The following is a 24394-nucleotide window of genomic DNA, read 5'->3' on the forward strand; positions in this document are numbered from 1 at the left end:
CAACGTTTCCTCTTAGATTTTTGGAAGAGGCTTTGGGACAGTTTTCGGCCTAGAAAGATCACCCTCTTTCTTTGGCGGATGGCACAAAGGAGCACGGCGGTCAACACTTGGCTAGCAATAGGAGGTCGGCCAATAGCTTGCCTCAGGTGCGGTCACCCTCAGGAGTCTCACTGACACTGTCTTTAGGAATGCCCGAAGGCTCAGCAGATTTGGTGGCAGATTTTCCACATCTTCACTATGGACAAGGCCGCGACCCAGATCATTACATGAGCCACTCTCGCTTGGGGCACAAAGGCTGAGGTGGCCAAGGGTTATGAGGAGGATGAGTGGGAGAGATTTAGGGTTAGGTTAGAGATTCATGTGTGGGACATACACAGAGAAGCAAGGGAGAGAGAGAGAGAGAGAGTTGTGGGGATAAGTCAACTCATGATATGAGTGTGTGACTCCCCTATCACACATGTATATTGCACTAGTACACATAGTGCACTTAGTACATTAAAAGTACTAAGTGTACTATGTACTATAACTTATGGGCTTGTACACACTATAAGGGTGGGCATAATGCCTTTACCCCAACAACCTCCCACTTAAAGGCAAAGTGCCCTTAAATGAAGGAAAAGAAAAAATCAGCATGTACATGATAATATACAAGGCCATATCAAGGCTGAAACTGGCCTCATCCAATGCCCATCAAGTGTCTGCAATGAGCAAACCGCTCCGGAGGCAAACTCTTTGTCAACAGATCAGCCGGGTTGTCATCCGTATGAATCTTAACAAGCTGAATTTGCTTGTTCTCTATCACCTCTCTGATGAAGTGATACTTCACATCCACATGCTTCGTCTTTGCATGAAAGATAGGGTTCTTTGCCAACTGGATGGCACTCTGACTGTCACAATGCAACAATGGAATATCACCTGTATAGCCCAAATCAACCACTAACCGAGATAGCCATAATGCCTCCTTGCAAGCCTCTGTGGCTGCAATATACTCGGCCTCTGTAGTAGATAAGGCAGTGCACTTCTGCATCCTGGATATCGATGACACAGCACCTCCTGTGAATGTAAACACATAACCGGTAGTAGACTTCCGGTTATCTGGATGACCGGCATAATCCGAATCCGTATAACCATGCACTAATGCATCCTGTTTGCCAAAACAAATGCACATATCCTGTGTGCCCTTCAGGTATCTCATGATACCTTTCACTGCTTCCCAATGCTTCTTGCCAGGGTTGGCCATGTATCTAGAAACCACTCCCACTGCAAATGCAATGTCCGGTCTAGTAGCAACCATGGCATACATGAGACTGCCACAAGCTGAAGCATACGGAATCTTGGCCATATCAGCCCTGTCACTATCTGACTGTGGGCTGTCCATAGCACTGAGTTTCACATATGGAGGCAAAGGAGTACTAGTCTTCTTCCCCCCGTCCATATTGAACCTCTGCAAAACTTTGCCAATGTATTCCTTCTGAGACAAATACAACACATGCTGATTTCTGTCCCGAAGTATCCGCATACCCAAAATGTGATTTGCATCACCCAAATCCTTCATATCAAAGGTTTGATGCAGCCTCTGCTTCAAGGCATCCATCTTTTTACGAGATTTCCCGGCAATCAACATATCATCAACATACAAGATGAGTATCAATAGACTGCCATCCAAAGCTTTCTTGGTGTATAAGCAGTGTCTATGTCACTTCTCCTGAATTTCTGGGATTTCATGAATGTATCAAATTTATGATACCATTCCCTTGGTGCCTGTTTGAGCCCATAAAGACTCTTTTTCAGCTTGCATACAAGTTTCTCCTTTCCACTCACTGCATAACCCTCTGGTTGTTGCATATATATCTCCTCATGGAGATCACCATGAAGAAAAGCAGTCTTCACATCCATCTGAATCAAGTCCAAATCATCATGAGCAACCAAAGCTAGTACAGCTCTAAGTGTGGTCATTTTGACCACTGGAGAGAAGATCTCCTCAAAGTCCACACCATATTCCTGCTTGAAGCCCTTAGCCACTAACCTGGCTTTGTATCTTGGCTTTGCATCTGGTGCAACTTTGAGCCTGTAAACCCACTTGCATGGCAAAACCTTCTTGCCTGCAGGCAAATGCACCAACTTCCATGTTCCATTTTTATGCAGAGAATCCATCTCTGACTTCATGGCACGCTCCCATAGAGCCTTGTCTGCCCTCTGTAAAGCCTCCTTATAACATGAGGGCTCCCCACAGTCAGTAAGCATCAAGTAGTCAACCCCTGGAACAAACCTGTCAGGGGCTCTGGAGGGTCTTGTGGACCTCCGTACCCAATGACCATCATTTGCAGGTTGCTGTCCAGCCTGCATATCACCCATTGGTGGCTCCTATTCCATGCCATAAGGCTGAAAAATCATGCCCGGTATCTCCTCTAACTGTGGTATATCCATAGGGATATCTTCTGCCATGTCTGGCTGTCCATTTGGACCATTTTCAGCACCATTTAAGGGCTGGTTTTGCTGCTGTAATGGCTGATTTACAGCCTTTTGTTGTTGTCCATGATGTCCATCATCATCAAAGATGACTCTGCCAGGCTCCTGTTGCCTTGCAGGCTCCTTATACATGCATGTTTCATCAAAAATGACATCATTGCTGCGTATAATCTTTCTATTCACTGGATCCCAAAGTCTATACCCCATTTCACCTCTGTCACCATATCCTAGGAATATGCATTTGTGAGACTTAGGATCAAGTTTGGTGCGCATTTCCCTGCGTATGTGCACGTACGCAACGCAACCAAACACTCTCAAAGTGCTTGTATGACGGAGGCTTCCCTGTCCATACTTCCTCTGGCACTTTCCCACCAAGCCTCGTGTTAGGTGACCTGTTTATAAGGTGAACGGCTGTCATAACAGCTTCAGCCCAAAAACCATGAGGTAATGCAGCATGTGACAACATAGAACGGACCTTCTCCTGAATGGTCCTGTTCATCCTCTCTACTGTCCCGTTTTGTGGAGGATCATAAGGAGTAGAGAGCTCCCTCTTGATGCCTTTAGCATCACAAAAGTCCTGAAACTGTTTGGACATATACTCTCCACCATTGTCGGAACGCAAAGCCTTCAGTGTTTTGCCAGTTTGATTCTCAACATGAGCAACAAACTTCTGAAACACTGAGAATGTATCACTCTTCAAACGAAGAGGATAGACCCACACCTTGCATGTGGCATCATCAATAAAAGACACAAAATATTTGGCCCCTCCCAAAGAAAGCTGAGGCATCTCACATACATCTGTATGCACAAGCTCTAACTGAGCATCTTTCTGTCCAAGAGCTTTCTTGTGGGGGCACTGCAGTTGCCTGCCATATATACAATGCTCACAAAACTGAAAACTTGAAAACTTTAGAGAAGGCAAGTAACCCAAACGAGACAATTGCTCCATTCCCTTGACACTCATGTGTCCCAACCGGCTATGCCACATAGAGATTTCCGGCAGCTCGGTTGCATTTACATTAGCATGGTGACAAACACCTGCATGCATAAAGTAAAGAGTGTCCACCTTAGAGCCTTTGGCAACAACCAGTGAGCCCTTACTAATTTTCCACTTTCCACGACCAAATGTGGTAACATAATCAGCATCATCAAGCTGTCCAGTAGAAAGCAGATTCTTCTTGATCTCAGGCACATGCCTGACATCATGGAGCATAAGCTGTGAGCCATCTGAAAACACAAGCCTCACATCACCTCTGCCAAGAATCTTGCATGCATGGTTATCACCCAAATAAACCACTCCTTCATTGCCAGCAGTATACCTGACAAACAAGTCTCTGCAACCTGTGACATGAAAGGAGGCACCTGAATCAATGATCCATGAGTGCATACCATGACCACCTGTAAGAAGTGAATGGGCATCAAGTGAAGACGTAAATAGGACCTCATCCTCAGTGTCACCTGCATGTGACACATTGATTTCTTCAATCTTGACTCCACTTTTGCCCTTTGGCTTTACATCTTTGGCTTCATCTTTCTCTTTGTCTTTGCCTTTTCCTTTTTCCTTTTGATCATTTTTCCATTTGTAGCATTGCTTTTTAATGTGTCCCTTCTTGCCACAATAATGGCATTCCAAATCCTTTTTGGAGCGAGACTTGCTCCTTCCCCGTTCTTGGCTTTTACCCCTTTGCTGGGATCTCCCACGTGCATTCATTGCATTGGACTTTCCAACAGAGTTGTTTTTCCTGATCATCTCTTCTTGAAGAAGAGCACCCTCAACATCTGCATATGACAGCATAGCATTCGAATTGCTAGTGGCTGTCCTGAATGTGTCCCAACTCTCTGGCAAAGTGCATAAGAGAAAAGTGGCTTTGAACTCATCGTCCATTGCCAACTTTTGATTAATAACTTGGCTGACAATACCATTAAACTCATTTAGATGGGCTGTCATAGACGCCCCTTCCTTCATCTGAAGACCTATGAGTTTCTTCAACCAATACACTTTGCTTGAGGCACTTTGCTAGGCATACAAGTCCTGCAATCTCTGCCACATTCCCAAGCTGTCTTCTCTTCACGAATGCTGAAAAGTAATGAGTCTGACACAGACAACATGATAGTAGATCTTGCTAGCTCATCCATATCTTCCCACTCTTCAGCAGTAAGAGAAGCGGGCATTACACCCCTTTCTTTGATAGGCTTGTGCTGCTTCTTCTGGAGCAACACATTATAGCACTGGGTTTGCCAAATATCATAGTTATGTGAGCCTTCAAGCTTCTTGATGTGAAGCAATGAAGAGCTCTCACCCGTGGTTGCCATAGCAATATGCAACCTGTCAATGCCTGACTCCCTGCAAAATGTGCAAACACTGCACCAAAAGCACACAAAGTGCTCACAGTTATTCTCCCAAGCTTTATCTCCCACTGCGGAAGCACAAATGCAACTTTTCTCCCACTGTATGTGATGAAAACACCAAAATCTGGTTGCTGCAGATTTAGGACAGCACCTTAAATGTGCTCTGTTGCCCTTCCAAAGTACTGTACAGCAGTACTAAGTGCTCACCTGTGATGTACCAAACCTGTACCGGCAAGTACAGCAGCTGAAATTGAACCTTTTCTTCACTCAAATCAATGTGCAGCCATGCCAAAACTTGCACAAAGCTGTGCCAAATCTGTACCAGCAGGTACAGTAGCAATAAATGCTCTCCTGGCTGTCCAAATGAGTGAAAATCAGACTTTTACAGTCCCGTACACTGCATACAACAGTTCCGAACAGAAATTGGGCAAAAACCCCTTGACTGCAAGCTGATTTCTGAGGATTCAAGGCATAAATGTCTTGCCTGCTGTTTTGCCAAGCTTAACAAGCATAAAATCTTGAAAAGCCCCTTGATTTAAGATCAATTGCTGATCATACATGGTACATTGACGCACATGAAGGCATCCAAAGTCTTCGCGATGCTTCCCCCTGGCCACATATACATTTAATACATGAAAGCCCTTTGATTTACAGGCACATTGAGTGCTTGTCAGGCATCAACACATTATCCACAGCATCAAATGCGATTGCCTGCATGCAAATCAACTTAATCGGCACAAAAGCCCCTTGATTTGCCCTGCAATTTGCTGCAATTTTGCCCAAATGTGCGATTTCTCACATCATACAGCATGTATGACTGCTTAATTGCACAATTACATCAAAAGCCCCAAATTTCGACATCCAATTTCCTGCAAATTGATCCTGATTGTGACCAATGTCACCCAATTTTGCCAATTTTGCTCAAAAATTGAGCAATTCGGCACCTGTACCTGCTCAATTGATTGAATTGATAAGAAATTCCCAAAATTGAAGGCAAATACCTCTAAATTTTTGAATTTCTCTGAGATTTGCAGGCTGAATTTCTTTGTGTTGATGCTGTTGCAGAAAAGAGGGGGGGGGCACTTCTTGTTGATGTTGATGCTGTTGCTCCTGCTTGTTGCTGTGGATTCGATTCTATCCACAGGAGGCTTCGCTCCCAGCCAAGACCATACGAGAGCTGTGAGCTATGGCGTTTGAGAAGCAATAAGGGCAACGGCTTCTGCACAATTGAGGCGGAGACCTCTAGCAAGGCGTTTTTGTGCAAGGAAGCATGCCTGATGCAAGAAAAGCTTCTCGCTTTCCCTGGGCAGAAGCTTCATGGTTGAACTTTACCCTCTTGTTGTTGGAGGCTCTTGTGCAGCAGAAGGGCAACAAGCGCAGCACGCCGCCAACCTTATCGCTGGTAGCGGGGTAGCGCCAGGTATGCGTGTTGTTCTGGTTCGCAGCCAGTTAAGTGTCCGAACAGTACGTGTCAATGGACGCCCGCCTGTGCGCTGACTCATTCAGTGGCTTCATCACCATCGGCTGTCGCCCGTCAACGCCCTCTGCCTACGTGTCCGCCTGCCTTCACCTGTGTTCGCTCGCTGCTGAGCGCCACTCGCCTAGGTGGCCAGCGCTTCTACACGCCGTGCGCTGCTACACATCTTAATCGTGCTACCCTTGCTACGTTTCTTGGCTATGCCTACATCGCCTACCTTGTATTCAGCGCTTCAGTCTCCTACCTGCTGCTCTCTGCAAAACCCAAGAAAGCTCTTGTAGCAACATGGGAACGCACTCTCAAATTAGAGGAATCGTGAAACCCTAAAACACAGCTTGCTCTGATACCAGTTGAGTGGGAGAGATTTAGGGTTAGGTTAGAGATTCATGTGTGGGACATACACAGAGAAGCAAGGGAGAGAGAGAGAGAGAGAGTTGTGGGGATAAGTCAACTCATGATATGAGTGTGTGACTCCCCTATCACACATGTATATTGCACTAGTACACATAGTGCACTTAGTACATTAAAAGTACTAAGTGTACTATGTACTATAACTTATGGGCTTGTACACACTATAAGGGTGGGCATAATGCCTTTACCCCAACAGAGGATGGGGGAGGGTCAGCCCTTCAGCTCTCTCACCACCATATTGTGGCAGTACCAGTCACAGCTCTACCTACAGTCCACTAGCGACTAGGCTCTTGCCAAAGGTGGGAGATTTGCAGTTATCACCAGCCTGGACATTTCCCAGTATGAAAGGAGTCTTGTGGACTCCAGGATGTCTAAATGTTTGGAAAGTACAAGCTTTGGGAATGGGGGATTATCCTAGAATACAAAGGACCACACTCCTAAAATTTAGGAGAGTTGCTATTTTTGGCTCGACTCCGATGGAAATTCTGTTCTCGTCATTACATCTGGAATTGAGCAGATACCAAGAGTTGGCAAAGTGCCTATGACAAAATGTCTACCAGTTGGGATATTTTTAGAGATAAAGTTTATGGAAGGACCCATCTCTTAGATTGGGACATGTGGCAAGAAAGTGGATCAAAGTGAGACAAGTGGCCTAACACTTGTTAGAAAGTGGATCAAAGTGAGACAAGTGGCCTCACACTAGTCACTTCAGCTATTGTGGGCTCTCCACTTGTCATTGTAGCCTTCTCTTGCCATTTTAGCTCATGGGAGGCCCAAATCTATAAATTGGAGTCCTCTCTCTTCATTAATGGAGGCTCTCTTGTTGCACACTAGCCTCTACCACCATTACAGGCTGCCCTAATGATGGCTACTCTCTTTCTCTCTCACTTGAAGGCTGCCCATGAAGAATACCGGCTGTTGGGGACTGTTTTGGAGGCTTCCATCGCGAAGAAATATTGAAGGCAAGGGTATTTAATCATTTATTATGATTTCTAGCCATTGTACTTGTTGTACTAGCCTTTGTACCTACTGTACCAACCATTGTACTGGCTGTACCAGTCCTTGTACTTGTACTTGCTGTACCACCCATTGTACCATTTGTACCAGCTTCTATACTTGCTGTACCAGCCACTGTACCAGCTATACTAGTCAATGTACATGCTGCACCAGCATTTGTACTTGTTGTACCTACTGTACCAGCCATCGTACCGATTGTACTAGCCATTGTACTTGCTGTACCAGCCACTGTACCGACTGTACCAGCCATTGTACCTATTGTACTGGCTGAATGGAGAGTTGTACTTGCTATACCAGCTCTATTGCATAAAGACCCGTGGTTTTTGGGGAAGAATCAGTACCCACACGGAGGTATATGGATTATGTTGTTGGCTTGGCATTTCTACAGCCTGTGTTCCGGCTTGGTTGCCTCGTGTTGGGCTGTGTTATGGCATTTGTATATGGATAATCCGGCATCTCGTGTGGGGAGAGTAAGGCCCTCAAAGCTTGTACATGATATTATTCTCCTTGGGTAATAAAATACTCCAAGGGGGGGGGGGGGGGTGTTAGAAGTCATCTCCTGTCTATTTGTATACACCAGGGCCTCTGTTGTGGGTGTGCCCGCCCGTATATCATTTTTCCACACTCCCCGTATTTTTTCCCTATTTTTCCCATTTTTTTCTAGTGGCTGGAGGGCTGCCAGTTGATGCCAGGAGCACTCTGAAGCTGGCCGACTGCATCTGTATCAGTCGTGGGCTGTCTGAGTGCTGGCCGACTTGTTCTGTCCAGGTGTGGGGCATCAGATGCTGGCCGACTGCTATATTCAGCAGTCGTGGGAGTTTTGCTCAGTCGTGGGCCCTTTCCAGTGCTGGCTGACTGCCCTCATGGGCTTGTATATATTGCCCCCCATCCTCCTCCACTTTCTCATTCAGTATCTTCGGGATCTTGTGTATAGAGAAGAGTTTACACACATCTCTCTGTGTTTCTTGTGCTGATTATTTTCTGCAGTCTACTTGCTCTTGTCTACCCAAGTTTGGATATCATTTCCGCTGCATATTCTGACATGGTATAAGAGCCCTAGGCTCTAGGAGATCTTGGGCGTTTTTCTGAGCAAGAGGGGGAGCAACAGGTTGCTGATCGGTGGACTGTTTCGGGCTGAACGGGAAGTGAAGGTGCAAGAGGAAGGCGGGCAGAGGGGCTGGACAGCCACTTGCATATTTTCTGATTTTCAGATTTTTCCCACCCACCCACCCTTTCAGGTTACTCTCCGAGATGGCGGATTTACTCGAGATGGCTGAGAAGCACGTGAAGATTCCGACTCTCCCCACGTTCCCAGTGGATCGGCAGTTGGACGGGTCCAATTACGGCATCTGGAAGGTCATGATGGAGTCAGTTTTGGAGTCATATGATCTTGCTGATTTTATTATCAAAGGGGTGCCAAGGCCGGAAGCTGAGGAAGGGGAGCTATTATCAACGAGGAAGGACCGCGAGGCACAGGCACAAATGTGGGACCGTGTCAACGCCAGGGTCCGGTCGTTTATATTCCTCAATTGCACACCACAGGTGATCAACCATGTGAAGCACATGACGCTGGCGAGAGGCATATGGGAGCACTTGGCTTCTTTGTACAACAAGGTGTCACCCATGAAGCGGATATCCTTGGAAGTGCAGATGCGGGTTATGAACCCTGCAAAGTCTTCGACGATGCGGGAACACATTAACAAGCTGCAGGCCCTTCAGCAGGAAGTCCTTCAAGCTGGGAAAGAGATATCGTCCGAAGATATGGCCATCACGTTACTTTCCCACTTGCCTGGTCAGTATTCCGCTTTCTATTCCTCGTTGATCACTAGTGGCAGGCTCAGCACCATTACTTGGGAGGAGCTTGTGCCAATGGTCCTGGACCAGGAGGAACGTTTCACGAACCCTCCTCATGGCGGAGGTTCGGAGGCCTTAACTGGCCAACGGTCGAAAGGCCGTAATACCAACAAGGGCAAAGGGAAGGCTTCACCAGATAAGTCTTCCGAGAAGAAGCCTCATCCAGAACGAGATAAGCTGAAGGCCGAAAGATCGTGTAATGATTGTGGCGAGAAAGGCCACTACTGGAGGAAGTGCCCTAAGCGGACAGGGAAGAGTGCTGATTCATCAGCCTCAGCTGCGAAGACTCCGGCATTTGTGCACTTGGAGATGGTGGACTCCGATGATTCATGTGGCACTTTCGTTTTGGCCACTTAAATGTGGATGCTTTGAGGCGCGCCTTCCGGGACCAGACGGTGGTTGGCTTGCCAGATGTTGGTAGTAGGCAAGGACGCTGCAGTTCTTGCATACGTGGTAAGCAGCACAGGGAATCCTTTCCGAAGCAGGCTTCCAGGCGGGCTTCGAAACCTTTGGAGTTGATTCACACTGACTTGTGTGGACCACAGCAGATACCATCCTTGGGAGGATCTCTCTACTTCATGCTGCTTGTTGATGATTGTACCAGATTCACGTGGGTCTACTTTCTTTCACAGAAGGACCAGGCTTTTGCTCGGTTCAAGGATTGGCACGTGATGGTGGAGAAAGAGTCTGGATTTCAGGTCAAGACTCTCAGGGCTGACAAAGGAGGGGAATTCTCCTCGACTGTATTCTTTCGGTTTTGTGCAGATCATGGCATCAAGAGGGAATTGGCCAATACCGGTTCGCCTTCGGAGAATGGAGTTGTTGAACGTAAGAACAGGACTGTGGTGGAGATGGCGAGGACCATGCTGGAGCATCGAGATCTTCCTCGTCCACTTTGGGGTGAGGCTATGGCTACAGTTGTCCATACCATAAACCGCTCTCCGACGACTTCTGTACCCCATATGACTCCATTTGAGGCATATTTTGGCAGGAAACCTGATGTCTCGCACTTCCGTGTCTTTGGGAGTGACGCGTATGTACATATTCCGAAGAAGCAGAGGGGGAAGCTTGACTCCAAGTCCCGCAAGCTAGTATTTGTGGGGTATAACTCTCTTTCCAAGGGATATAGGTTGTATGATCCAGAGAGGAACGAGATTGTTGTCAGCCGGGATGTGGTCTTTGATGAGCATGTTCCAGCATCCACTGTCGAGGAGCCGCCACTTCTTGGAGATCCAGAGTCTGATGATGATTCCCAATCTACCACTCCAGTTGATCCACCTCAGTCATCACAGGAGGTTGAGCCCGCAGCTGGAGTTGAGCCCCCGCGACCACAGGAGGCTCCACGATCTGTTCGAGTACCTAGGTGGTTGATGGACACCCTTCGGGAGTCAGGTGTCACGGAGCTACCCTCCGAGTGGACCACAGAGGACGGCCCTCGAAGATCACATCGAGTTCGAGATAAAAGCAACACGGCGGAGCTTCTTCAGGTGAACTATGCTCTTATGTCTCGTATCATGCGGGATAAAGAGCCCACTTCCGTAAAGGAAGCCCTTTCACAGGATACTTGGAGGGAAGCCATGCAGGTGGAACTTAATGCCATCGAGAAGAAGAACACTTGGGAGTTGGTACCGAGGCCGTCGAAGCGGTCAGTCATAGGTGTCAAATGGGTCTTTAAGACCAAGTACGCGGCTGATGGGTCGGTGGACAAACACAAAGCCAGGCTCGTGGCTAAGGGTTATGCTCAGCGGCCAGGCATCGACTACGAGGATACCTTTGCACCGACAGCGCGGATGACCACGATTCGGACCGTTCTTGCCCTTGCTTCTTCTCAGAGGTGGCCCGTGTACCAGATGGATGTAAAATCGGCGTTCCTTAATGGTGACCTGCAGGAGGAGGTGTACGTTGAGCAGCCTCCAGGCTTTATTGTTCCAGGATCGGAAGGGATGGTTTACAGGTTACGTAAGGCCTTGTATGGTCTTAAGCAGGCTCCGCGAGCTTGGAATCAGAAGATTGATTCCTTCTTTATTCGGACTGGATTCCAGAGATCGGTTGCAGATCCGAACCTGTATCTCTTTCGGGAACGCGGCATGGTCACACTCATCATCCTTTATGTGGATGATCTCATTCTCACCGGCGGTCATGTGGAGCACATTGGAGTGACGAAGGCTGCCTTGTCACAGGAGTTTGAGATGACCGACTTAGGCTTACTCCACTTCTTCTTGGGATTGGAGATCTGGCAGACCCAGAGGGGGTTTTTCGTCTCTCAGCAGCGGTATGTTCATGAGTTGCTTGAGGCCTTTGGGATGGAGAACTGCAAGCCTATTACTTCGCCGATGGACCCGAACACAAAGTTAACCGTTACAGATCCTAGTGAGCCAATTGATGCCTCGCAGTACCGGAAGCTGGTTGGTTCATTGATCTGGTTGCTGAACACCAGATTTGGACTTGAGCTTCTCCGTGGGCTGTTGAGCTCTTTTATGCAGACGCCATTGAAGACTCATTGGGACGCAGGATTGCGGATCTTGCGGTATCTGCAGAGTACGAAGGATCTGGGACTCTTTTACACAGGAGGAATGGAGTCAAGCTCCAAGGTTGGAGTGACTCAGATTGGGAGGAGATCCAGACACGAGGAGATCTACTTCAGGATACACTTTTACCCTCGGCTCAGGAGCGGTTTCTTGGAGCAGCAAAGAAGCAGCCAACTATTGCCCTTTCTTCGACAGAGGCAGAGTATCGGGCTGCTTGTGAGGTTGTATGGCTGCGGAGGCTGCTTGGCGAGATGGGGTTTCCACAGAGGGAGCCCACAGTCATCCAGTGTGATAACCAGAGTTGTATAGCTATTGCTCGGAACCCGGTTTTCCATGCCCCGGACCAAGCATATAGAGATACAGTATCACTTTGTTCGTGAGAAGATCTTGGCGGGTGACATCTTGCTACTTTATTGTTCGACGGAGGACAATGCGGCGGACCTCTTTACGAAGTCTCTACCTCAGGCTACGCTCAGGCGGCACTCCAGCTCCCTGGGGTTGGTTACACAGCCAGGAGCTGAGAGGGGGTGTTAGAAGTCATCTCCTGTCTATTTGTATACACCAGGGCCTCTGTTGTGGGTGTGCCCGCCCGTATATCATTTTTCCACACTCCCCGTATTTTTTCCCTATTTTTTCCATTTTTTTCTAGTGGCTGGAGGGCTGCCAGTTGATGCCAGGAGCACTCTGAAGCTGGCCGACTGCATCTGTATCAGTCGTGGGCTGTCTGAGTGCTGGCCGACTTGTTCTGTCCAGGTGTGGGGCATCAGATGCTGGCCGACTGCTATATTCAGCAGTTGTGGGAGTTTTGCTCAGTCGTGGGCCCTTTCCAGTGCTGGCCGACTGCCCTCATGGGCTTGTATATATTGCCCCCCATCCTCCTCCACTTTCTCATTCAGTATCTTCGGGATCTTGTGTATAGAGAAGAGTTTACACACATCTCTCTGTGTTTCTTGTGCTGATTATTTTCTGCAGTCTACTTGCTCTTGTCTACCCAAAGTTTGGATATCATTTCCGCTGCATATTCTGACAGGGGGGGGGGGGGGGGGGGGGGGTCAGCCCATTCCCCGGCCTCTATATGGTGTCACATGTGCAAGATCCACTTTTAGCATTTGTGGATGTTTTGTCCAGCTTTTATGTTTTATGCAAAGTGATGATGGATATGTGTTAAGGCTGTGGCCATGTTTAAGTGTTTGAATATGCATTGATGGTATCAACAAGTGTGTCAAAGGCCCTAGTCCCTCGGGCACCGCCGCGAGTTACATTGGTATCGGAGCATAGGCTTTCTTGGAAGCGGAGGCTTTCTTCTATTAATAAGGAAGAGAAAAGATCTCAAGTGGGGACCACACTTACCATCATTGCTGTTAAGCATGGCCAGCCGCTTCATAGCTTATGAAGCAAGAGCATGAGCAATAGACAGCTTGTTGATCTAAGGATTTATGAATTCACAAAATTTATCTTGGAAGTATGGAGTTGGCTTTATGTGCACACGTTTAGCACTCTTTCCATATGGATATTGTGGATTATATTATCAAGCTTATAAGCAAGCTATATAGAGATATATCTCAGGATATCTTAAGGATATGGTGACGAGATATTTCTTTTGGCTTCATGACCAACCTGGCAAAGAAAAGCTAAGTATACTTTGAGTTTGCAAAGTTGGTGCTTTTGCTATTTACTATGAAGTGTTTTTGATGTTCACTAAACCTTGTATAGCTATGCAAGGAGAAAGGTGTTGTTGTTTGCCTTGAGATGGTTTCAGGGAAACATTGTTTATGGCTCCCTTTAATGGGATGAATTCTTTTCATGGCTCCCTTTATTGGGATGGATTATATCTATGGAGATTTCTTTCTTGGACAAGATTATGAACGAATCTGTCCCAGTTTATAGAGAAGAAATCTTTGGATATCTCATGGATATGATACTTTTATGGATAAAAGTCCACCTCTACTCCAAGGTGTGTGGTTAGCACGGAGTATGTGGTAAGAGTTATGATATACAAGGATTATGGTATACATGTCTATGGATTCCTGGACTTCTTTTCTAGGGATTTGGATCGATCCTCAGGATTATGGATTATGTTTATGACTCCCTTTTACTGGGATGGATTATTCTTTTTGGCTCCCTTTATTTGGGATGCATTGGACTTATGAAACTCACGGTTCACATACCTTGTGTAGTGTTCTCTTGTCCTACGTGCTCTCTTGAAGATTGTTTCTACCATGTATGGGTGGAACAATAGAGAGCAGATGGAAGGGAACATGGGCACTTCACAGGGTAGTGTCGAGCACATGCCGTGTGTAGTGTTCTCTTGTCCTACGTGCTCTCTTGAAGATTGTTTCTACCATATTTGGGTGGAACAAAAGAGAGCAGATGGAAGGGAACATGGGCACTTGAGAGGGTAGTGTGAGTTGGTGGCCGAAATGCCTACAAACTATTGGTGGCCGAAATGTCTATAAACTATGTGCAGCAGAAATGCTTATGGAACACCTCGCTATTTATGCCTGCGAGTGATTGTTTTATCTTGTTACTTGAGCCCACCTCTCATCCAAGGTGTGGTCGAGTACCAACACGGAGTGCAAGTGGTAAAGTGGACATGACGCTTGGTTGGCACGGAACTTATATCTATGCCAAGGGTCATGTGGACCGATGCCTTATTGGCAGGAGACTTATTTTGTCTCGCCCATTTACTTCGGACATGGATTATGATATCTGGACTTATGGGATTGTTTTGTCTCGCCCATTTATTTGGGACATGGATTTATTTATTTTTAAAAGCCATATTAGAATCACTATCTCCCCATAGAGAGGCCAAGAGGTTCATTGTTCATCTCACCACGCATGTGGATTCATGTTGGGATTGTGAGAGGGCAATTCAATAAACACTCCACTATACACATGGATTCGTGTCGCGATTGTGGAGTGAGTGTTTCATTGTTTCCACACCATGCTTGTTGATCAGAGTTGGAATTGTATGGGAGAACATGGAAACTGTTGGGATTGGGAGAAAGGATTGCCAGAACTATGGAGAACCAGCTTTTCTGTCACCATGGGTTGTGCTCTTGAATGGCACCAGTTTGTGTGCATAGCACATGTTTCTGTGCAAGGCACTAGTTTCTTGTGCATGGCACTTATTGAAGTGTCTTAGCACTTGGTTGGTGATTTTCATTGGCATATGATTATCTCATTGATATTGGTGATTGAGACACAATTGGCTCTTGTGCCTGTGTCTAGCATATCTTCCACGGAATTCTCCCCCATTTATTTTGGAACATGATTTTAATATTTGCTATTATAGAGACTTATTTAGTCTCATCCATTTCTTTGGGACATGGATTCTTCAGTTATATTGGATTTTTGAGACAGTCTCGTCTCGCCCACTTGATGGGACATGATTATATCTTGAATATATGGCTTGAAGCTTAAAGTTGCGGACAACTTTTAAGCAGCTGGGGAGGATGTCACCAGCCTGGACATTTCCGAGTATGAAAGGAGTCTTGTGGACTCCAGGATGTCTAAATATTTGGAAAGTACAAGCTTTGGGAATGGGGGATTATCCTAGAATACAAAGGACCACACTCCTAAAATTTAGGAGAGTTGCTATTTTTGGCTCGACTCCAATGGAAATTCTGTTCGCGTCATTACATCTGGAATTGAGCAGATACCAAGAGTTGGCAAAGTGCCTATGACAGAATGTCTACCAGTTGGGATATTTTTGGAGATAAAGTTTATGGAAGGACCCATCTCTTAGATTGGGACATGTGGCAAGAAAGTGGACCAAAGTGAGACAAGTGGCCTAACACTTGTTAGAAAGTGGATCAAAGTGAGACAAGTGGCCTCACACTTGTCACTTCAGCTATTGTGTGGCTCTCCACTTGTCATTGTAGCCTTCTCTTGCCATTTTAGCTCATGGGAGGCCCAAATCTATAAATTGGAGTCCTCTCTCTTCATTAATGGAGGCTCTCTTGCTGCACACTAGCCTCTACCACCGTTACAGACTGCCCTAATGATGGCTACTCTCTTTCTCTCTCACTTGAAGGCTGCTCATGAAGAATACCGGCTGTTGGGGACTGTTTTGGAGGCTTCCATCGCGAAGAAATATTGAAGGCAAGGGTATTTAATCATTTATTATGATTTCTAGCCATTGTACTTGTTGTACCAGCCCTTGTACCTGCTGTACCAGCCATTGTACGGGCTGTACCAATCCTTGTACTTGTTGTACTTGCTATACCACCCATTGTACCGATTGTACCAGCTTCTATACTTGTTGTACCAACCACTGTACCTGCTATACTAGTCATTGTACATGCTGTACCAGCATTTGTACTTGTTGTACTTGCTGTACCAACCACCGTACCGACTGTCCCAGCCATTGTACCTACTGTACCAGCCACTGTACCGGCTAAACTGGCTGAATGGAGAGTTGTACTTGCTATACCAGCTCTATTGCATGAAGACCCGTGGTTTTTGGGAAAGAATCAGTACCCACACGGAGGTATATGGATTATGTTGTTGACTCGGCATTTCTACAGCCTGTGTTCCGGCTTGGTTGCCTCGTGTTGGGCTGTGTTATGGCATTTGTATATGGATAATCCGGCATCTCGTGTGGGGAGAGTAAGGCCCTCAAAGCTTGTACATGATATTATTCTCCTTGGGTAATAAAATACTCCAAGGGGGGGGGTCGGCCCATTCTGGCCTCTATATGGTGTCACATGTGCAAGATCCACTTTCAGCATTTGTGGATGTTTTGTCCAGCTTTTATGTTTTGTGCAAAGTGATGATGGATATGTGTTAAGGATGTGGCCATGTTTAAGTGTTTTAGTATGCATTGATGGTATCAACAAGTGTGTCAAAGGCCCTAGTCCCTCGGGCACCGCCGCGAGTTACAGCAGTAGCATAGCAGCCTGGCGCATTTGGCGAGCTAGATGCGGTGAGGCCATTGAGGGTACCCAAACCCTGCCTACTGAGTCCATCAAGAGCATTTGGCTTAACATCATTCATACCCTCGACAGTCAGTGGGGGAAGTTATAAGGAGGTTCTGACTGCATGCGTAAGCGGTCGGACGCTTTCCTTAGACTCTGGAGGCCCGGCCCTTTTCGCACAGATCGAGGTGGAGACCCCACTTGGCATTACAGACCACCTGTGTGGTTGTTCCCCCCCCCATGTATGAGATAGTCTTCTCCTCATAGAGCGGCCAGCCAGAGGAGAAGTGTTTTCTTCCCCCTTATGATCATTTGATTCCCGTCCTTACAGGAGGCCCCACTTGGCATTACAGACCACCTGTGTGGTTGTTCCCCCCCCATGTATGAGATAGTCTTCTCCTCATAGAGCGGCCAGCCGGAGGAGAAGTGTTTTCTTCCCCCTTATGATCATTTGATTCCCGTCCTTACAGGAGGCGAGTTTGTATCTAGCCCTACGGGGTTGTATCTAGCCCTTTGTGGCTGTTTTTTCATAGAAGAATCTCTTTCCCAAGAAAAAAAAAAGGCTGCTGACTGGACTTTTAAGGCTTTGTATGCCTCTTATTTGTGGCCTTTGATGCCCACAAGCCCAAGGCACCTAGGCTGGCCTAAAGCCTTTTCATCCTTTTGCTAAGCATCTTCTACATGCTCCTAAATGCCTGGTATGCTAGGGTAACCTGCATGCTTGACTATTCTCCAAGTGGGTTAAGTGACAAACACTAACACCTACGGCTTGGAATGACCTACAAAGCTCATGCCTGACATGTCCCTAGACTAGGGCTCACAGTAGGGTCACTGCCGTACGACAATACAAGTATAGCGCTGATGATGAGCCAGTGTGTCACACTGCACCTCAATGCATGGGTGCATGTGACAGAATGTGTACATGGAAGCAATGTCCATTGCCCATGGGAGAGCCGCTCGGTGGTGCTGAAGGATGTCTAGATCTAGAGCTGACGACTGGATCTCTGGAGGCTTGGTGTTTGGCTGACTAAAAAGGCACGTGCTCTCTCTCAGAGGAGTCCACAAGTGCGCAGTGCCAGCATGTTGCAGGTCTGGTGTGTACTCACTCTGTGGGGTTTCCTGACTCTCCCCTGGTCCACCTGCCCTAGCGGATCTTAATGGGCTGAGTGTCTGCCAGGGGCTCTCTAGTGAGGGCCAAAGGAGTCGGTGATAGATGTCTATGTGGTATGTCACACGTCACCCTGGTGCCTCAGTAATCTATCTCTATGACGAGGGAAGGAGTTGGTGATAGATGTCTTTGTGGTATCTCACCTCTCACCCTGCTACCTCAGTAGTCTATCAGTACGATGAGGGCCAAAGGAGTCGGTGATATATGCCTGTGCAGTATCTCACCTCTTACCCTGCTGCCTCAGTAGCCTATCTCTATAGTGAGGCCAAAGGAGTCGGTAATAGATGTCTGTGCAGTAATTACCTCTCACCCTGCTGCCTCAGTAGTCTATGTCTATGATGACTCAGCTCTAGTAAGTGTAGTCCCGGGCATCTCTCATCTCTGTAATGAATCACCCATGACAGAGGCCTGATAGATTCCAAGAAAGGAAACTCTTCCAAAATAGAAAGAGAATCAATTAAAGCTAATAGCACGTACTGCTTTCTACAGACTGCAATCTCTGGCTCCCCTGAGCCCGAAGCATGTCCCTCTTATTTAGGACTTCTTAAATGCAGTCCCCACAGGCATCTGCCATTACTATGAAAAGTTTATTCAAGTCAAAAAAAAGTAGGAACTGAAAACCATGGAGAAAACAATGCTGACCTGTCCAAACGCATGCAAAATCAGCATCCAAGGGATGGGTATTTTCTGTTAAACCTTGGTGGTATGCAACTGATAATGCAATTCACCAAAGGTCTCCAGAGAGGGCATCCCCACCAAACAGCTCTCAAACTTTGGAAAACGTCTTCTTGATAGAATTGCCACCAAGAAGGTAAAAGCATAAATAACAGCCAGCAACTCCTTTCAATGACATCTCTGGTGCTTTCTATGGGGTTCAACTTCTGGTTATCTTAAGCCACAGCACGTCTCTCTTGGTGTAGACTGCTCCAATGCAGTCCCACAAGCATCTGTTTCTCCTGTGAAAGGTTTAATTGAGTCAAAGATAACTAGGATGTCACCTGCATCCGCTGTACTAAGGTGCGGCAACATCAACATATTGCTACATTTAGCACACTCGGGACACCTTTCAATGGGCACTGTGAACCCTTGTCCAGGGACATGTCACCAAGCTTCATCTAGGTCTAGGTTAAGTCAGTGTTAAGTCGTGCCAGTCCCACACAATATGAAGTAGCCCACTTGAAAGATGTCAAAAGATGTAAAAAAGGATGTCAGGGCACTTATTAAAAACCAGTTGGGCGCCTGGACAGTCCAGTCCAGAGTCAGTAGGTCATGGGGAAAATCAGGCATGTGTGAGTCCTATGGTACTAGGAATGACCATATTAAAAAGGGGCACTTGATTAGGGGCTCTGGACAGGCCCTATGACAATGTATGCGCACCCTATAAGAGCACCCTAATGTGTAGGCAAAGGGGGGGAATGGCAGGAGGACGCCCAAGGGCACACCTTTCCATGCCCTTTTTGGCCCCCTCTCAACCCTAATCAGGAAGGCTAACCCTACAGACCCAACCGGCCAGTTTCAAAGGGGCCTTACCAGCTCATGGGTACCCTATATAAAGGGGAGCCAAGCCTCGTTCTAGGCAAGTTCTGCCATATCTCTCAGATGCTGCTAATCTTCAGCCTTCAGTTCAAAAGCACCAACGGGGTGGTCAGATATGTGTGATGGTAATGTTTCAGTTGTAAGGTCAAGGATATTGCGGATGATCCCACCTCTCTACATCACGTCTCTTACTAGAATTACTTCTAGTGTCCACTGGCTTCCCGTAAGGGGTGTCCACTGGCTTCTCGTAAGGGGCTTGTATAACTACAGCAAAAAGGAATATTTAGATTGGCAATACCAAGAGCTTAGTGCTATGGATCAACTTTACGTTTTGGCATCTAACCAACATGCTGACACTGGGTAACCCCACACTCCCTCATTCTTCCTCATCAAGTCATTCAAATCTCTTCTTTTTCTGAAGCAGTCCAGCCTCCTCCATATTTTCAACTTTGCATGTAAGCTCCCATTGCAGAAGTGCATAACTGAAAGAAGGCCCTTTTGGTCATCCTTCGTGCAAATTGTGCATTCAATCTTGCTTACACTTGAGACAGGAGAAGCAAGTGAGAAGAAAGCAAACCTCCTTATTAGCCTTTTGATATGATGCTATCTTCTCTGGTACAATTTGGCCATCCGTGTCCACCAGCTGTTTGCAAAGAGGGAAAACGTGAGTTAGCAATCCCAGCTAAAGTGGCATACAACCTAAAACTTCATCCAAACACACTGACACCTAAACATAAAATACAAATGCACAATTCACTTCCGTCACCCCATCAAGGGCTACTGCAGCAGTATATGAGCATATGTACCAGTCTGTCCAAGGTGATGGATGCATTGTAGGTACGAAAGACTTTGGCCGTCAGATGGGGCATGATGTTCTTTAGATGTGTGTTCAACTTGCTTGTATCTAACTTGTCAAATAGATCCTGCCCAGCTTTCTTGGCTGGAGAAATAACCCAAAAGTTCATATGCATCAGCCCATTGTAGTTTTGAAAGCATCACTCAGAGAGAAAGAAGAAAGAGTTATTGACATCTATGAAGGACGCAAGGGATGTATGAGACGAAAAATCTGTTACATCTGAATCTCTGATCCATGAGTAAACTGGAGAGAGAGAGAGAGAGTGTGTGAACACCCACATCTTTTAAAGTCCCCTATAGCTTTGTAGACTGGTTCAACAACTTTAACGGTGTTGAAGTATCTGATCGAGTCCTTTCCTAGAAAATCAAACTGCACAAAAGCAACGGAAAGGCACGAATTCAGAATACTAATACTTCACAAAACTAAAAAGTTTCAATTGAGCTAAATAACCCATAAAAACTTACCTGCAGTGATTTTGGAGGAACAAGTGTCACATGTTCCACTTTCAAAGAACAACAACCAACAGTATCCGCCTCATCATCATCCTAACCACAAAAGCAAGAGTTTATCGAAGCATTCCATGATCACTACTGTTTTTTTCAAGCAAAGGGAAAAACTTGTTGCCATGCTCAGTACTTTGAGTGTGTGTGTGTGTGTGTGTGTGTGTGCGCGCGCGTGCGTGCGCGCTCTTCTTGAAGGAAGCATCCCTTCAAGTGTGTCAATACTCTCAACAGTCTGCACACTTCATAAGTCTCTCTCTTGTTGAATTTTTAGTTCAATTGGGAATGCCAATTTGTATGGTGTATGGGCAAAGGATGATTGTCTATGGAGTCTTTGTTGAGGGAATTTAGGTAATTGAGAGAGAACGATGTGATTGTGAGAATCAAGGGTAGCATGAGTGATTTGTGGAGACTAGATGGAGATTCTCATGGAAATGTTGCATGCCTGGAAGCCTTGCTTACTTGATCCTCAGCCCTAAGCCTGATAAAGTACAATGATGCAAACTTTAATGATGATAAGATAGAGAGAGAAGAGATAGAGATGAGTTGTGTGTTCAATGTAATATATGGTACCAAAAGATGATGATCTCTATACAATTTCTAAGGCCTTTGGCCTGACCAAAAGGTTGACTTTAGACCTTCTATTGGCTGCCTATGACCTGATCCCAAAGGAGGATTAGATGATATGTAGAAATGAGAGCTTGGCTATTTAGGAAGAAGAGGAAAATTCGTAATCCAGTCGGTTTTTCCTTTTCAGCCCACAAAACTTCATCCAAAAAGTCATCTTTTGTGTCCAAATTGTGCCCAAAAGGTGTCCCATATATGGGCGTATGTCTTGGGCACTTCAGGAACCTATTGGGCTGCGAAATCGGCCCCTGAATCTCCCCTAAAATGTTGACGAATCCAGGACTAATGATGAGGTTATTCATGCCATTCCTCCTAAACTTGATGACGGGTGGTTGGAAACCTGCATCTGTTCCACTTTGATTGCCTGAACACCTTGCCACTTCTCAGATTTCACTCCAAGTTTGGTTGAAGAACTATGCATCTGTCCCCATGCCTACAATCCCTTTCCCTTAAAACAGCTTTGGTCTCCTTCCGAGAATAAACATGCATGTTGCTTTGCCTCGGGAACTGATCTGAGAGTTAACTAGTGTCCTCCTTTTGAGCACACACTCCCAGTGAATGATTTCCTCTGCCTTTGCCTGCTACAAACCACTTCATAATCCTACCTTTGCTGTCCGCACCTTCCTGGGACAGCTCAGACAGCTCAGAGGGCTGAGCCTGAATGTTCTACCAATGTTGCATGCAAGGAAGCCTTGCTTACTTGATCCTCAGCCCTAAGCTTGATAAAGAACAATGATGCAAACTTTAATGATGATTAGAGAGAGAGAGAGAGAGAGAGAGATGAGCTATGTGTTCAATGTATTATATGGTACCAAAAGATATATATATATATATATATACCTTCGTAAGGTCAAAAAATTTGAACTTACAAATTGAGAGATTTGAGAAAGAAATAATAGTGAAGAAGGACAAAGACAAAAACAAAGCATTTGAAAGATCAAAAATAAATAAACTAACAAACCTAGCTACTAAGGAGAGGAAATCCAAAGATTAAGTCCACGACTAGGAAAAATGCCTAATAAAAGGTGGGAAAAATACCCAAAAATATCAAATAAATATGCTAAATAAAAGGTGGCATAAAAGAGATCAAACGGGGCTGCAGATGATCATTCCAACACCTCCTTTCAGCTCTAGCACAGTGGTTCGACTCCCATACGGGTAAGGAACTCATCAATAGTATCTCAAGGAAGAGGTTTGGTGAAGAGATTAGCTAGGTTGTCCTAAGAGCGACAATACTCCAGAGAAATGATGTCGTCAGCAACCAGCTCACAAACAAAGTGACAATGAACCTCAACGTGCAATACATGGTAGGTCATCTCTCTCTCTCTCTCTCTGCTATGTATCGAGAATGAAGAAAAAGCAGTTTGTGCATGGGTTTAAATCTGTGATTAGGTGCTAATCGCAATCAATCAATTCATAAACACGCTTCCACAAGCACCCAAGTTATAGTTGTCTAAAAGAAAATATATATAATGTAGACTAGCAAGGCTGGAGATGAAGGATTCCCAAGAACTTTATATGTGTGAAATTGCCTTGGCACACCATGTTTGGACTGTATAACTCATGTAAATTAACCATGTAATAAAGACAAGCTTTTTCTCATGTTGGTCACAACAAATCTAAGTGCATTATATACTGTGTATGAATGTAGCTATATAGGTCCATGTCAACCACTGATTCTGTTCATCATCGTGCACGTGTGTGCATGTCTTCATGTGTGCGTGCCTGCTGTGAGCATGCATCCATGCTGTGTAAGCACATCTGTCTGCGAGTCCGTGCAAGCATGTCACTAAATTACCTTTACAATAGAACAATTTAAGAATTTGAAATCAAAGTACCTTCTCATTTCCTGCCCTCAAAGCAAGTTGATCAATAAGATAAGTTGCCACAGCTATCTGCCTTTTCGTCATGTCTGTCGAGGTGAAGTTCTTTGTGTAGGTTATCCGAATATTTTCTATGTAATCCTGAAATAACACAAGACAATTTCATTACCAAGTTTTTTGTGTGCTTTAACTAATGCGTTATTGCTGAAGTATAATAAATTATACCTTCAATGTACGAGCTTTCTCATATTTTTCCCTGTCACTTTGACCCTTCAAGCTGCTGCTTGCAGCCAAAAAGACATACTTAAATTCTTTTGAATTGATTGGGTCATTCCAATAAGCCAGCCATGTGACGGTATCATCATGCCGTATCTCCTTCCATCTACAATTCAAAAAGATGTAGCATAAACCTCATTAAACCCAACTCTATCAAGTATAGCATAGACTTCGTGCTATGACATCCCCAAGTGCAAGTTCATGGAAAAGATATGTCACAACAGTAGACAGATCTTCATAGATAAACCATCGAACCTGAAGGTGAAGAACAGACTCAGCCATGACAAAGTCTAGCCACGTGCACACACACTACATATGTACATGTGTACGTATGTATGTACGTAAGTATAAATGTATTCATCCTTATGTACCTATGTATGTATTTCAGTATGTGTGTGTGCATGTACACCTGCATGTATGTATGTGCATGTGTGTATTTATGTATGTATGTACATAATGTAGAAAAAGGGCCACCAACACTCACATACCCAATTAGTGTACAAAAATTTAAACCTAAAGTTGTAAACCTTTCAGTGTGTTGGTTCTTTAAGGTGCATTTGAGCCCAAAATTTGTAAACGTTTCT

At 45.6% G+C, this 24394-nt stretch overlaps 1 protein-coding gene across 2 annotated transcripts in view; it reads right to left on the reverse strand.

Moving 5' to 3' along the window:
- LOC147608854 (DNA topoisomerase 1 beta-like) overlaps positions 1 to 24394 on the reverse strand; it is a 43267-nt gene that overhangs the window by 15388 nt on the left and 3485 nt on the right. For both annotated transcript variants that reach the window (XR_015264305.1, XM_086788153.1), the window contains exons 7-12: positions 23760 to 23916; positions 23550 to 23675; positions 21049 to 21129; positions 20863 to 20953; positions 20535 to 20668; positions 20306 to 20371 (exon numbers count right to left, since the gene is read on the reverse strand). Coding sequence is in view for 1 of the 2 variants with exons in the window: in XM_086788153.1 (XP_086644279.1) it covers positions 20306 to 20371; positions 20535 to 20668; positions 20863 to 20953; positions 21049 to 21129; positions 23550 to 23675; positions 23760 to 23916 (655 nt within the window). In the remaining variant the exon portion in view is untranslated. The remainder of the gene's footprint in view (positions 1 to 20305; positions 20372 to 20534; positions 20669 to 20862; positions 20954 to 21048; positions 21130 to 23549; positions 23676 to 23759; positions 23917 to 24394) is intronic.

Source organism: Cibotium barometz, chromosome 52 (assembly GCF_041138505.1).
Source record: "Cibotium barometz isolate CiBa-2024 chromosome 52, ASM4113850v1, whole genome shotgun sequence".
Classification (NCBI taxonomy): domain Eukaryota; kingdom Viridiplantae; phylum Streptophyta; class Polypodiopsida; order Cyatheales; family Cibotiaceae; genus Cibotium; species Cibotium barometz.